This window comes from Sodiomyces alcalophilus (genome assembly GCF_042370955.1).
Source record: "Sodiomyces alcalophilus JCM 7366 unplaced genomic scaffold ACRALscaffold_4, whole genome shotgun sequence".
Classification (NCBI taxonomy): Eukaryota; Fungi; Ascomycota; class Sordariomycetes; order Glomerellales; family Plectosphaerellaceae; genus Sodiomyces; species Sodiomyces alcalophilus.
The window spans coordinates 4340958-4354881 of record NW_027263535.1 but is presented as its reverse complement, the minus strand read 5'-3'; the positions used below and the strand labels follow the sequence as shown (position 1 = coordinate 4354881).

Sequence of the window (13924 nt, the reverse complement as noted above, 5' to 3'; positions counted from 1 at the left end):
GGGGGGAAAAGGGGGCCCCCCCCCCCCCCCCCCCCCCCCCCCTCTTTTTTTTTTTTTTTTCTTTTTTTTTCCCCCTCGACGATGTCCTTTATCATGTCTGCTTCCTTTATACGGAGCTAAACTATCTGATAAATACCAAAAAAAAGGGTGCGATGATAGGGGGTTCTCCTCAGTGAGTAAGCAATAGAAAGTCGGTGGTGCCAGAGGGCCAAAGCTCACTGCTAGATACGTCAACTCAAGCTACCAAGCTAGACTTCATCATAACATTCGGCCTCCTTAACTGGTCGCGAGCCAGATGACATTGCTTTAAAGACAAATGGCAAAGGCATAGCCAGGAGCTCCAGATGCGAATAGGCCTCGGCATCTTTGTAATCTTGGACACATGTATCGTCTTGGTTCGTTTCGTTCCGTGGTCATGATGATAGGACTGAGGCCTTAGACCTCGCTCCGCTTTTTACCCCCGCTGGTTGGGAAAGACCCATCTCAGGACATGCGAGATTTCCCCCACATAGAAAGATAGCTGCCCGAGTGAAGATATAAACCTCCGACGCCGTCGACCAACCGCACAACGCCTGCAAAGGGGGAAAAAATGGAAGGGTGTGAAGTGGAGATGGAAGGCGGTTATACAGAGCGCGGAGCATGGCAACCCTTACAAGTTAGTCACGAGCTTGAGTTCCAAGACGGCAAATCCATCGCGTCCATGGGTCCCATGTTCATGAGTGATCGCAGGACACCTTCGCCCATGGGTGTTACGCCCCCTTGGCCTGCCATGCCTCCCCAACTGCCCGGGCTCAAACCGAAACCTTCCACCTGTGTCCCACCCACGGCGAATCTCTGTCCTGGCGCAAGTCCACTCGTTCCCAGCCCGAAGCCTCTCGGGTCTCCGAAGAAAGACTGCCCGTGAGCTTCGGCAATAGACCTATTGCTCGCATCCTGAGCATCCAGTGTTCTGCTGGCCTGGAAAAGGTCTCTCCCTATCCTGCTTTCTGTAGCTGATGCTGTAGTACCGCATCTCTGTTCGGCCGTTGAGCTTGAGTTAGGAGTTGGCCGCCTCGAAAGCCCACCGTCCGGCGATGTGGTGCTCTTCTCGCCACTACCCTCGCCATGACCAAAACCTGGCATTTGGCCGCTGCTTGAGGCGCCCTTGTCATACATCGATCCCGATCCAGGGGTTAATATGATGCCCTGCATCGGCAACGCGGCAGTTCCGGTACTTTGCTCGTGGGAGAGAGCTGGGTCTGTTGGAAGCCACTTCTGGCCGGTGTATGACCTCGATTGCGAGTCGGAGCTCGGTTGCGGCCCGGGATTTCCCATGATGTCAGGGGCAGGCGGCACGTGGGCATCATTGTCTGTAGGTTTGGTGAATTCGCCGCGGCAGGAGAGAATCCCAGCAACGCCATTAGGGCCATCGCAAAGTTTCGCGCCAGTGTTAAGACTCGGCTACATGGCCAGTGTCAGAAATTGTCACGACTCCTTAGGTTGACCTAGGGCAGACTCACGCTATCGCCGCTACGGGGGAACGCCGACCGCAGCCTCGGAATCCTCATTCCCAAAGCTTCCAGGTCCACGTCCAGCTGGACCAGGAAGGATTCCGTAAGTGGATTCCTGCGTTTGAGGGCACCCATTGCCGAGAGGAGAAACCATAACGTATCAGCTGTTTGACTGTCGTCTGGACTGCTCTTGAGATACTGGACAAGCACGCGCGCTGCAACATATAGACAAAAGGAGATGAAAGGGTTCATCTAGCGCCCTGTCAGAGAAATGGCCTCTTCATGATGCGGGAAGTGGGGGGCTACCCTTACGGAGGATAGATCCATATGAGAAATCATTCGCATTGTGCTGGCAATCTCGTTGGCCGCCGCGACGCACCGAGCTTTGCTTTCGCCACTAACTGAGGCCGGGAGCTTGTTCTTATCGGCCTTGAAGATGGCGGCTTGATGGAGGCAAATAGTGGACGTGTGAATGCTCATATGGGTGAATACAATGTTAGGATCTCCAAGACCAGCCGGCAGTTTTAGATGAGGTGGTAAGCAGAGGGATGTAGTGAGTAGGATGTTATCCATGCTACGGTGGCGCTTCCAGAACTCTCCGTTGAGGTCGTTGTCTCGATCATCAGGGTCGGGTCGGTGGAGGTGGATGAGATTGCGACCGAAGAGGCAGGCCATGAGCACAATTCCGCCAAATGAAGACAATTTGCTGGCGCCACCAGGCATCATGCAATCCTGCAGCGACTGTGTCTGTTCAGGCCGGCTCATTTCAAACGCCTCGTCCGAGGATGGCAAGTTGGTCATCACATCCTTCTCGTCTATGGTCATGGGCCAGCCTGTGCCTATGCTTGCGTACCGGTCCTGGCAGAATGCCATCCAGAAAGTGCGCCGCCTCTCTTCACGCTCAGTCCAGTCTCGAGGTGGCGGAAGGGACTGCTTGACGTCTAGACCCGCGCCATCTAGCCGGTGGAGACCAATCCTGGTCAGAGTCAGCACTCTGCCCAACATACCAAACCATGGTGCGCAGTATCATCCAGATCACATATTCCGATACTCACATTTGGCACAGGCGTACAGCCGCGCCCGTGTTCATCCACGCTCTTGGGAAGTACATCATCCTGAACTCGTAAGACGCCAGAAGAACGTGCGTCTGCGCGTGTGCGACGGAGATCATGTGTTCGCCATAGCCTTTGATATAGTCTGCCTCGATGTACTTGCGGGATCGCTGGTAGAAGAGATCCTTCAGATCAACGTATTTCTCCGTAATGGAGCACGCCGACATCCATATGGCGTATCTGAGTGCAACGGGTGGGCGTTGGTTGGGTGCGCTGTAGTCTGGTTAGCCAAACACGACGTGGACCTAGGAAAGCTGGCCAGGTCGGAGCTTGGTGCCTTAAAGCGCGGTAGGGCGAGAGGAGGGCAAGACGGAAGTCTCACAGATTCATAGCGGCCAGATATCTGTATTTGTGAATCATGGGAAGGGATGGATGGACCTTCTCGAAGTAGATCTGGTGGCTATGCAGTACGTGAAAGGTTAGTAGGAATGTCCGAGGCCCCAGGGTGTCTATATTGGTAGACCTACAGCTCATCGATGGTCTCCTGCGGAGGGAGTGGCTCCTCCAGGCCGAGCCCGACCATTTCCCACGTGAAATTCCCGCCAACACTGCCCATACCCATGGACATATTGGCCCCGAAGTTAAACTCGTCGACGGCAGCATTGGACTGTGGCTGTGGTGATTCTCCGTTGAAGCGCCAACGATCGATATTACGATCACCTGGTATAGCCAGGGAGGTGTCGGTAACGCCCAGGGGGGAGGCTACCGGCGGTACTTGTCCACGGGTTGCCGCGCCCGTGTCGAGGGCGGGGGATATGGGCTTGATAGGAGGGCCCGTACCGCTTAGTGGAGAGGCCTGTGTCTTGCTGAGAAGTGTCTCCAGATATTCTACAACCGGGACAAACGGTTATCAGAAGGGGATTTCGTTTTTCGTATTGGACTGCTCGCAACGGGATATGCTCACTTAGTCGTTCCTCCAAAGCCTTCACGTATCCCCGCTTTGGTCCACTCTTCCTTCTCACCTCGTCATAAGCACATGGATGGCCCAGTCGGGCACATGTGCTGCAGCTTGGTTTTCCACCGTCGCATTTGAGCTTTCTTTTCCGACATATCAGACAAGCTAGACGTTTCGGTTTCGGAACGTTGGTATTGTCGGTTGTGCCTCGTGGCGTTGGCGCAGCGCCGGGGCTGTGGGGTTGGTTCTGGGCGGAGCTGTTATTAAGCTCTGGCGAAATCGGCGAGACTGGGGACATGATGACTCCGGCAAGATTCTCGAGTCACAGGGAGAAGGATTCACGGTCTAGTCTGGGCGGGTAACGGCTTTGCACGTGGGATATGATAAGGGTCTTGAAGATGGCGACCGAATGCGCCACGGCATGCCGACGAAACGCCTTGTAGCGATGAAACGAACACGCAGTTGCGCCAATCGTCGCTATCGAGATGACAAGTTCGTAAACCACGGGCAGCTACTAGATTACCGTCTCGTTTGGTCAGTGTCGTTGTCGTTTGGGTTTCGGTTCGGAATGTGGAAGATGGGTTGGTTGCCTGTTGTTACTAACGCCAGCACTCGTGGCAGAAGATCGCATCGAACCCCCTTCATCGGGCAAACTGGCCATTTTGGTTGGATAGGTTTATGTACAGCATAAAAGGCATGTAGTAATACGGGCCTATGGAAGGATGAATGACTATAAGTAGCTATGGTCCACTTTTACGGGCTTCAACGAGTGACGAGTAAACTGCCCTACCAACGCGTACCAACGCGCTTTCCCATCCTTTTATTAACACCCCTTCAACTTTAAACATCATTAAAAATGAACATGCCTCTTAATACGCCCGCACGATAATCCAGTCCTCATAAACGGAATCCGAGTATATAATGCGAACTTTTTTAGTCTTTTGAAGTAAAATTCGTAAATTTCTTTATACCTGAACTTCATAGTTTGTTTACGCGACCAGGTCTAAAGAGGGAAGGTTCTTGTTGGGGAGAGTTGAAGAGTTGAGAGTTGAGAAAGTACGTAGCCAGTGCCTATCTACCTACGGAACACTATGTAAGCCCATTCAGTTCACGCGAAACTACGCTCTTGAACCTCTTGTATTATTTTGTGAGACTTAGGATCCAAGTCTATACGAAGCAGGCTGAAAATGAGAAGGGTCATAGCTAGCAACACGTTCTTTTTTTTTTTTTTTTTTTTTTTTTTTTTTTTTTTTTTTTTTTTTTGGTCAATTGACTATTATCAACGGATTGGCGACATTTCTTGACTACTGAATGCCTCCCGACTTTACGAATACGTTTCTCTAAGCAGCCGAACCCTCGGAGAACTACTCGTGGAATTGAAACAATCGAAACAGCTGTCAATGGGGAAGTGCCGACCCGACCACTCTACAAGTGATATCATTATACTATATCAACACGTATGTACGTACATCTATGCGTACATTGTCATTCCCTTGCCCATCTTATCCTACTTGGTCCGTGTTCACTTCCTTTCAGAGTCAACTCCAGCAATGCGAAGCACATCTTGATCAACGTAGGCGAGGCAATATCGTGTGGGAGCCCATGCCACGACTGGGCTTGCCCTGGCCGTCTTTATGGTGTGGGCTCGATCTCCCGACTCCACGTGAAAAATATCTAGGCCCGAACCTGTGGCAACCAATGTTTAGCTTGGAACACGGTAATTGGGATGCAGAGGACACCCATCATTGTTGCACTTACCCTCTTCACTACCTCCAACGATGTAACTGCCGTCAAAAGTAAAGCCTGAAAGTGAGAAACAAAGTCAGAAGCGCGTCAATCAGGAATGCACCGGCCACATTTAAAGCCCACTCACTGATGCTCCGAATCGGGCCTGTTAGGTTACTGATGGTCTTTTGGCATATCCAGTCCGTGGTATCCCACAAAGAAATCACCGAGTCGTAGCCCCCGGTGGCGAGGTACCGCGCAGTCGGCTGCAATTCCACAGATAGGCATTGTGAAGTATGCCCGCTGAGGGCAAATTCATCAAGCCCGCCGGATCGATCGCGGTATAGAAGAGGCTCAAAGTCTGAATATGACAGGATGCGGACATGGCCCTCACCAGTACTCAGAAAGATCTTTTTGCCGCTCCAACAAAATGTGATCTGGTTGGTCTGAACCGGCTGCTGGTGGGATGACAGAGGAGTCGATTGGGTCGGAGACAGCACGAAGATATTATTAGACTGTTCTCGCGGTAAGCTGCAGCTCGCGGGATCTTCAGGGTTATTTGGAAAAACTTCCTTCATACACATACCTTGTTACCGACCACGAGGGACTCGCCGTCCGGGGCCCAAGCCAGCGAGACGGCATCCGACAATCCTGTAATCTCATTGATGCAGGACTTGCTTCTCACGTCCCAGAACTTCACCACGCCGTCGCTACTCACACTACAAAGCTCGGCATCTTTTGTAGGGTTGAAGGCGACCTTCTCAATACCAGCAGAGTGTCCTTTGAGCTCTGTGGAGAAGCGCACGAGAGGCTTTTCTGGATTCCCTAGCATAGCAAGCATTTTTAGTCTAGGGCAATCGCTTACATGGCACTGTTTCGGGGTATTTTGGGTCTACGTACACACTCGGAGAGTTTTATCTGCGGAACCTGTCGCGACAAGAGTTCCTTGTGGGTTCCAGGCGATAGAGCAGAGACTGGATCCATATCGATTCTCAGTTTTGGAGTAGCGAGAAACGCCAGGCGACTAACATACCCTCGTGAATTGATCCCTCGAGCCGCCGGGTTGAGGTCCTGATACACTTGGCTCTTGACGTTGCCAAAGTAAATAGAGAATCGATCTTTTGAGAGGCTCTGTCTCGCGCGAAGAGGAGCCATGAGGTCGGCCGGGCCGGTGGGACCACACTGAGCGACCGGAAAAGGGGTGACGTGAGAGCTCCAAAAGCAATTCGACTGCAAGTAATGACTGAAGCCAGATGGGAAATTGAAACAGCTGAATAGTAACTGATGGTACCGAACTCCGGGCTCAATTAAATGGAACTCCAGCGCAAGTTAATCGCATACTATGTTCTGCCTGTCTCCCCAGTTGCCCTTCCCCAGGTAATAGGTACTGAGTATTATCGTGGTTCAGACCAGGCCGGCCCGCAGATACCCGTCCATATTACATAATCCCCATGTTTCTCCAAGAGTCTTGTGAATACCCACCTAATTAGTTCCAGCGTTAGGTCATTCAGCGTTAGTGTCCCTGTACGGATATTGATCGAGTCCGTTGCATGTACCTAGGTACACCAAGAATGGGCCCTAGTCAAAGTCCCCTTCCAATCAGGATCCATCGTACCTATCCGTACTACCCCGTACTCAAAGCAAGGGGACGGATGACCTGACGTCGGTCACTTCCTTCTCTTAATACCATTTGGCATACGTCGCTAGTAACGCCAGAGCAGTCCACCCAGCCTTCTCGACATTCAAACATTGTATTCTGCTATGCGCGAGGAAACTTCGAGACGGCAGCCAGCGGGATCAGGGCTCTGACGATATGTACTGGCCAGTGAGCACTCCGAAATGCTTTGCAACTAGCAGCAATTCCGGGCCAGAGTTCAACCTGATTGTGTCGGATGATGGCCTCCCAAACCCCTTCAACCGGCCTCCTGCGTCGTCCCAGACGGCATCACCGGCTTCTCCAGACCGAATACCAACCGATGACCAAGCACGGCACTCAGAAAAGGACGATGGACAGCTTGCGACGCCTGCCACACCACGCACCCCCGCTGTTCAGTCCATTGATCATGGTCTCTCAGAAACCGATCCCAATGCCTCTCCCAGCCAGACGCCAACGCAATTCCGTGGCCCCACCGAAATTCCCCTGAAAGATCCAATTCTTGCTTTGCGCGTGTCACGCAGCGGACACCTGTTCGCCGTCATCACCGCGACATCCATGACAATCTGGCAATCCAAGGTGGGTCGCGCCTGTTCCATAGTTCAATAATCATTAGGGCGGGGTCTAATCCTCATTGAAGCCAACCGCCGTCCTCGCTGTCGTTGTTCGGTCCGAGTCCTCCCTCGAGACGTACGGGGAAAATGTCGATCTATTACTGCGCCCCGATTCAGCCATTCTGGTCGTCCATACTGCTTTAGGCTACCTCATCACCTACTCCCTTGCTACCGACACCGAGGCACAGGTGTATCGACCCTTCTTTCCGAATTATGCAAACGTTCAACGACGGCGGCAGATCCATGCTGGGCCAGGAAGCAGCGCCCCTGACCAGTTTCTATGGGGCCCAGGGGAAGGGGGAGGCGTGCGGGACGTAAGCGTCCGGTTCAGGATGGTAATCAAGGTGGATGCCGGCATTGAGAGTGCCCTTGCTCTCGATGACGAACTGATTGTCGCCACGCGCAAGCCCGCGGCCATCCAGTGCATCCGATGGACACCCGACAGCAGCGGCAGCCAGACACGGACCGAGATGGTGACGCGGATGGGATGGCTTGACAGGAAAGTCACTGTTGTGGAGATAACTCATGACCGACCGATGAACCTTTCCACTTGGATAACGAGTGATGGGAAGGCACATGCCGTGCAGCGCCTGACATCGCGATACGACGCAGCTTCTATGGAAGCCGATCCCAAAAAACTGTTCAAAGGTCACTGCTTCCATTCGCCCCGTGGGAAATCCGAACATGCCCGCCGGGTGGTCATCAACGCTAGATTTTCTCTCATCGCTGTTGGATGCGAAAACGGAGACGTCCACGTCTACTCTGCTCGCGATTACGCCGGAAACATCCCCCCGTCTCATACCCACAGCCTCCCAGTATCGGTCGATGTGGCCGGCGCCCTGACGGCGTTGTGTTACTCTCCTGATGGGTACTGCTTGTTTGCCGGCTTCGAGAACGGCTGGGTGATGTGGAGCGTATATGGCAAACTTGGAAGTCATAGCTTTGGTTCCCGCGGGACCGCCGTCATGCCCACGGGGGGTGAGAACTGGTTGTCCTCAATTGTCGATGCTGCCTGGTTTGGAAATGGTTCCGAACTACTCCTGGTAAGTTCCCAACATGAAGCAATTTGGGCACTCGAGATTGCCAGAAGCGCAGTGGCCGGCTGTTACAACTCGGCGAACCTCGCTCGCACCGTTCTTCAGACGAGTACCAGTGTGATGATTTATCGAGGCTATGACCTGCCCGACATAGCTTCCATCTCCGCCGAACCTTCTCTATGGCACACAACGAGGATTCCCGCCGCATACTTGCTCAATCAGTGGCCAATTCGCCACACGGTTATTTCCCCAGATGGGCGATATGTCGCAGTAGCTGGGCGGCGTGGCTTGGCCCACTACAGCGTGAACAGCGGTCGCTGGAAGACCTTTGCCTCCGAGACAATGGAGAACGAATTCCTAGTGAGAGGCGGGATGTGCTGGTATCAACACATTCTCGTAGCCGCTGTTGAGGTCAACAAGACGTACGAGCTTCGACTCTATTCCAGGGAATCGGCCTTGGAAAGCTCTCTGGTGCTTCACTCGCAGCGCATCCCTGCGCCCATTGTTCTTATCGCCTCTTCCGGCGAAGACTCGCTCTTGGTATACACCTACGAAAACCTCCTGTATCACTTTATATTTGCTCCTTATGCCGGTTCGGTGAGACTCGTACAACTGGGTCAAATCGCGTTTCATGGTATCGTTAGATCGCCCGCCAGGGTTCGTGGTTTGAGCTGGATATTGCCCGAGAGCCAGATGATTGATGGCGATCCGTCCCAGGATGTCTCAGTGGCGTCTGTTTTGTTCCTGGTGGACGCCAAGTTGGTTCTCCTGCGCCCATCCTTGAACCAAGAAGGCCACCTCAAATATGACATGCGTGTCATTTCCCACAACGTGGAATTCTACGTGAGCATGCGAGATGTGCTAACACGCGAGGCCACCGTCACCCCATCATCACCAGGGAGTGGGGGACACCAAACGACAGCAGACAATGTTACGCTTCGCAACTCTTTGTGGGTGTTCGACGGAAATGAGTTTAGGCTCTGGCCTGAAATCCACCATGTGATGCGGGCGACATCCAGCGATACATCAAGAGACCTGCCCCCGACCATATCCATACCATTGGACTTCTATCCGCTCTCTACCGTGCTTTCGAAAGGAATCATTCTGGGCGTCGAGGCCGACTTGGTCCAGAGACGGGACCTCGGGTTTTCCTTCTTTCACTTTGCTATCAGGGTTGGTTCGAAACACCCTCAGCCCGTTCATGTTGAGTCGCTGATCGCCCCATATAGACGCATTTATTCGTTCCCAACGTGCTTCGCTTTTTTCTATGCGATGATCGTACCTCAGAAGCTGTTGAACTCGCCGAACAGTACCGGGACCTCGATTACTTTGCTCACGCGTTAGAGATGCTATTGCACAACACTCTAGACGAAGAAGTAGATTCGACACCGGCCCCCGAGCAGGCCATTTTACCGCGCGTGTTGTCACTACTATCGTCTTTCAAAGAATATCTTGACATTGTAGTTCAATGTACAAGGAAGACAGAGGTGAGACAGTGGCGGACGCTGTTTGCCTACTTGCCTCCGGTGCAAGAGCTGTTCGAGGAATCGTTACAGCGAGGCTTTCTCAAGACGGCAGGTGGCTACCTCATTGTACTACACACTCTCGACGAGACGGGGTCCGCGCCAGAACATACTGTCCGTTTGCTTTCGTGTGCGATGAAGGCGCAGGATTGGGAATTGTGCAAGGAACTCGCCCGTTTCCTGGCAGCAATGGACGAGACGGGCAACACATTACGGGAAGCTCTAGATAGCGTCAAGGTCCCAGAGATGAAGACTATGACCCAGGGCGGACGAAAACATAGGCTGGACCTCCTTTCGTTTCCCTCCGGAAACAATATGAACGGGTCCGGTACGAAGGGCAGCGAGGCGGGCGAGGATTCAGATGGTATTTCGTGAAGTGCCATCGCGAGTCTTGACTCCAGCCGTCGCTAAGAGGGCCATCCTTCTGGGCAAGGTAGACTAAGCAGGGCTGTTGGCTACCGGCGATTCCATGTGGCCACCGGAATTGTAATAATCCTGGTCTAATTTAAGATATACCCGATGTCATCTTGGTTCTCAAGATCAAGATGTACTGATTGAGATATACCCCAGCTATACTGTGTCACCAAGGTATATAGGTTGTACGGAAAACAGCCCAGATCAGGGGGGATTTCGTGGTTTCCCATCTTTCACGTCGCAGAGAATCTTGGGGATTGTACTTCGTACGATGTACTCCGTACGAGGTTAGGCTCAGGCAGCCTTGTACAAGTGGGTCCACCCTTGTCAATGTTAACCCCTGTACAGTATTCTCACTGTGTTCCCGCGTGACCCCCACAACCCCCATATTACTTAGTACTTTCTGAGAGGGGCAGGGAATACTACGCGACGGACTCGGAAGTTTGCACCAAATTCCATCATCAACCTACCACCAACTCGAGTCGACACTTCACGGCGTACTACATACATACGAATATTCCAGTCAACACTCTAAAAATCATTGGCTAAAGACTGGCGAAATAATCTATGCCCCCCGAGGGCGCCAGGCCGACCCGTTGCCCCTGCCTAACAGCCCAACGAGCTGCAGTGCACACCTACATCTAGTTCGAGATGGATGACTTCGTGAGCGAGTCTGATAGCGACTACACCAGTTATTGGCGGGATTGGGTAAGTATGCTTCTATACCGTCCCTAAACTGGGAAGGCCTTGGATTGTTAAGAAGGGCCCTCGCGCGCGCTATAATCTACATGCCTCAGCAGCACTCATTCTCCCCCCGCCCCTTCCCGTTGTCTCCCTGAGCTCTTCTCCGTTGCAGCCAGAGGCGCTAATTCTGTCTTCTACACAGTTTATATCCTCTCGTGGAAACGAATACTTTTGCGAGATCGACGAGGACTACCTGACAGACAGGTTCAATCTGACGGGTCTCAGCGCCGAAGTGCAGTATTACCAATATGCACTTGACCTTGTCACCGACGTCTTCGACCTCGATTGCGACGATGACATGCGAGAAACCATCGAGAAGTCTGCCAGGCATCTATACGGTCTCGTCCACGCTAGATACATCGTGACCACGCGTGGACTGCAGAAGATGGTGAGCTTTCTTCTCTTCCTGCTCTTCCATTCTCAATTCTCCACCCCCTTCTCCCGTTGTCTTTCCACCGTCCCCAAGATGCATAACAGGGTATTGAAGAAAAGACTGACTGAGGTTGCGCCATCGCGCGAGATTTAGCTCGACAAATACAAAAAGACCGAGTTTGGAAAATGCCCGCGGGTCATGTGTCAGTCGCACCCGCTGTTGCCTGTGGGCCTCACAGATGTTCCCAACCTCAAAGCGGTCAAGCTGTATTGCGCTCGTTGCGAAGATGTCTACAACCCCAAGTCATCGCGCCACGCGGCCATCGACGGTGCCTACTTCGGGACCTCGTTTCACAGCGTCCTTTTTCAAGTCTACCCCACTCTCATGCCTACAAAGACCGTTGAGCGCTATGTCCCGCGCGTTTACGGCTTCAAAGTCCATGCTTCGGCCGCACTGATTCGGTGGCAAGACCAGAGGAGGGATGAGATGCGCCGGCGGTTACGCAAGATGGACGTAGAGGTGGTGTTCCCGGATGATAGCGCAGGCGACGAGGTGTTGGAGTACGGAAACGACGACATTCATTTCGAGGGCGCAGATACACGCGTCGCCGTTGTGGGTGGGACTAATCGCAACGTTTGAGCGTGTGCAGTTACGTTATTATGAATGAAATAAAATAAAACTCCCCTTTTAGGAGCGAGCTGCTTCACGTTCATGATATTGTATAACCCCAAACCTCATGATATTCAGGGACAAAGAACGCCGACCAAACCCCGACCAAACCCCGACCAGTTGGAACTCGGGGGACAGTTGAAATTCCATTTCCTCACGCCATTCCAAAATGAAATTCTAACCGGTACGCCGTTGTAGCTTCCCTTACCTACAAAATTTGCACTACTCAACCAAGAAATTTTAGTGGTGCCGTTGATATCTTGGATTCTCAAATTTCCAAGATATGCCTAATCAGATCGCATGGCCCGGGTGTTGCTGCCGTCTCAAGTTTCTGGCCTGCCGGGCCTAGGTTGGCGAGTTGGACTGCAACTGGTACGCCTCTGGCTGATCGGCATCGGCAACGCATCTTCGACCCATTTGGGCAGAGTTGAGATGGTCTCTCCGGCTGAGGGAGTTTTGTTCCAAGTGAAGTCCGTTGCCCCCAGCCATGTCTTCATCACCTTTCGGCTGAGCAACTCGAGTCGAAGGCGCTTGGCCATTGGGCCCAAACCCAACACTTTTTTCCGCATCGCCGGACACGTCCAAGTCCTTCTTGCCGGTGGCATAGCTATAGGACCCAACACCAGCCCACCATGCCTTGTCGTTGCTTCGAGGGCCCCATGCCCAGCCGGCACCGTGTCGAATGGGGAGGTGGTAATAGTAGAAGGCGAAAGTAGACGAAAGTAGTCCAATGAAGTAGCCGAAAAGTATGTCGAAAGTATGGTGGCGATAATCGAACCAGCGAGAGCCGGCAATGAAAATAGATAATAAGAAGGGGACAAGAACGAGATATAGAAGATACAGTGGCGGGGCTGCAGCTTGACGGCGAACCGCGGTTACCATCTTTCTGTGAGTCGCTAGACGGTCCGACGGCTTTTCTGCCAGGGGTTGATCATGCTGGCTATACGGTGCCGGGGGCCCAGATGCGCCAGCCAGCAGGCGCGAAGGGAAAGCCGAGTGCGCGGCCGCACCGCCCTGGTGAGTGACAAAGGGTATAGTAACGGCGAATTTGCTGGCTAGGAAGAGGGAAAGATAAATCAATCCTGCCGCTGAGGAGCTGGCATGGCCGGAAGGAAAGCTGCGGAATCCCTCGTCGAGTTTGCGGAGATCAGAGGTCTGACATATATCCGCCGACACAAGCGATCCTATACCAACAACTTGGTTCAAGCTGAGCGTGGAGGGAACGCGGCCGCGGCCAATTCCCCCCACGACATAGCGCTCGATATTGGCCAGGTCGGGTTCGCACCGAGAGAGCAGATCAGGGCGAGGCTTGCCAAACATGTTCTTCAAACCATTGGTGACGAACAAAGCGGCGATGAGCGCCAAGGCAAGGCCAAGCCAGCCTGCGTGCAGTTCCCAGAGTTTCCTTCTCCATACCAAAGGTCTTGGGATTCCCTTGGGTACAGTGCCTCCGGGAACGAAGATGAGGCAAACCAGAAAGATAATGGCCACGGGAGCGACGACGACGAGAACGAGCAACAGCCAAAGGGGAACGGTTTCTCTCTCGGTGAAGGGAAATCTATTCGACAGCGCGACGCGGGCAGCATTAGCAATATGCGAAGTGGTGCTGGCGGGACTCGTGGGGAATCATCATTGCGTATCGTAATGACTCGGGGGGGGGGGGGGGGGGGGGTT

General features: G+C 53.0%; 7 protein-coding genes across 7 annotated transcripts in view; 4 read left to right on the top strand and 3 right to left on the bottom strand.

Annotated features, from left to right (window-relative positions):
* Positions 1-152: 152 nt before the first annotated feature.
* Positions 153-419, top strand: ACRALDRAFT_2019873 (uncharacterized protein; the record flags this gene model as incomplete). The annotated part of the gene is made up of 3 exons (XM_071019989.1): positions 153-172; positions 215-283; positions 332-419. 3 exons carry the CDS (start codon positions 153-155, stop codon positions 417-419), a joined length of 177 nt encoding a protein of 58 aa, XP_070875177.1.
* Positions 420-660: 241 nt separating this feature from the next.
* On the bottom strand, positions 661-3795 carry ACRALDRAFT_1034169 (uncharacterized protein; the record flags this gene model as incomplete). Its single annotated transcript, XM_071014963.1, has 7 exons — positions 661-1440; positions 1500-1742; positions 1803-2466; positions 2600-2815; positions 2925-3002; positions 3070-3430; positions 3507-3795. The coding sequence occupies 7 exons, from the start codon at positions 3793-3795 to the stop codon at positions 661-663; spliced, it is 2631 nt and encodes an 876-aa protein (XP_070875176.1).
* Positions 3796-4892: 1097 nt separating this feature from the next.
* ACRALDRAFT_1081871 (uncharacterized protein) lies at positions 4893-6585 on the bottom strand. The gene is made up of 6 exons (XM_071019227.1): positions 6256-6585; positions 6123-6196; positions 5809-6047; positions 5371-5737; positions 5256-5300; positions 4893-5183 (listed from the first exon to the last, which is right to left on the bottom strand). Exons 1-6 carry the CDS (start codon positions 6375-6377, stop codon positions 5020-5022), a joined length of 1011 nt encoding a protein of 336 aa, XP_070875175.1. The 5' UTR covers positions 6378-6585; the 3' UTR covers positions 4893-5019.
* A 289-nt stretch (positions 6586-6874) lies between these two features.
* Positions 6875-10813, top strand: ACRALDRAFT_1042777 (uncharacterized protein). Its single transcript, XM_071015275.1, has 3 exons — positions 6875-7455; positions 7517-9700; positions 9757-10813. Exons 1-3 carry the CDS (start codon positions 7036-7038, stop codon positions 10423-10425), a joined length of 3273 nt encoding a protein of 1090 aa, XP_070875174.1. The 5' UTR covers positions 6875-7035; the 3' UTR covers positions 10426-10813.
* A 79-nt stretch (positions 10814-10892) lies between these two features.
* Positions 10893-12847, top strand: ACRALDRAFT_1042780 (uncharacterized protein). Its single transcript, XM_071015276.1, has 3 exons — positions 10893-11172; positions 11351-11596; positions 11735-12847. Exons 1-3 carry the CDS (start codon positions 11116-11118, stop codon positions 12218-12220), a joined length of 789 nt encoding a protein of 262 aa, XP_070875172.1. The 5' UTR covers positions 10893-11115; the 3' UTR covers positions 12221-12847.
* On the top strand, positions 12293-12541 carry ACRALDRAFT_210645 (uncharacterized protein; the record flags this gene model as incomplete). The annotated part of the gene is made up of 2 exons (XM_071023297.1): positions 12293-12434; positions 12486-12541. The coding sequence occupies 2 exons, from the start codon at positions 12293-12295 to the stop codon at positions 12539-12541; spliced, it is 198 nt and encodes a 65-aa protein (XP_070875173.1).
* ACRALDRAFT_1081874 (uncharacterized protein) overlaps positions 12596-13924 on the bottom strand; it is a gene marked incomplete at its 3' end in the record, with an annotated part of 1886 nt that continues 557 nt past the window's right edge. Inside the window, exon 2 of the mRNA XM_071019228.1 lies at positions 12596-13808. Within this exon, the coding sequence (XP_070875171.1) occupies positions 12596-13808 (1213 nt within the window). The remainder of the gene's footprint in view (positions 13809-13924) is intronic.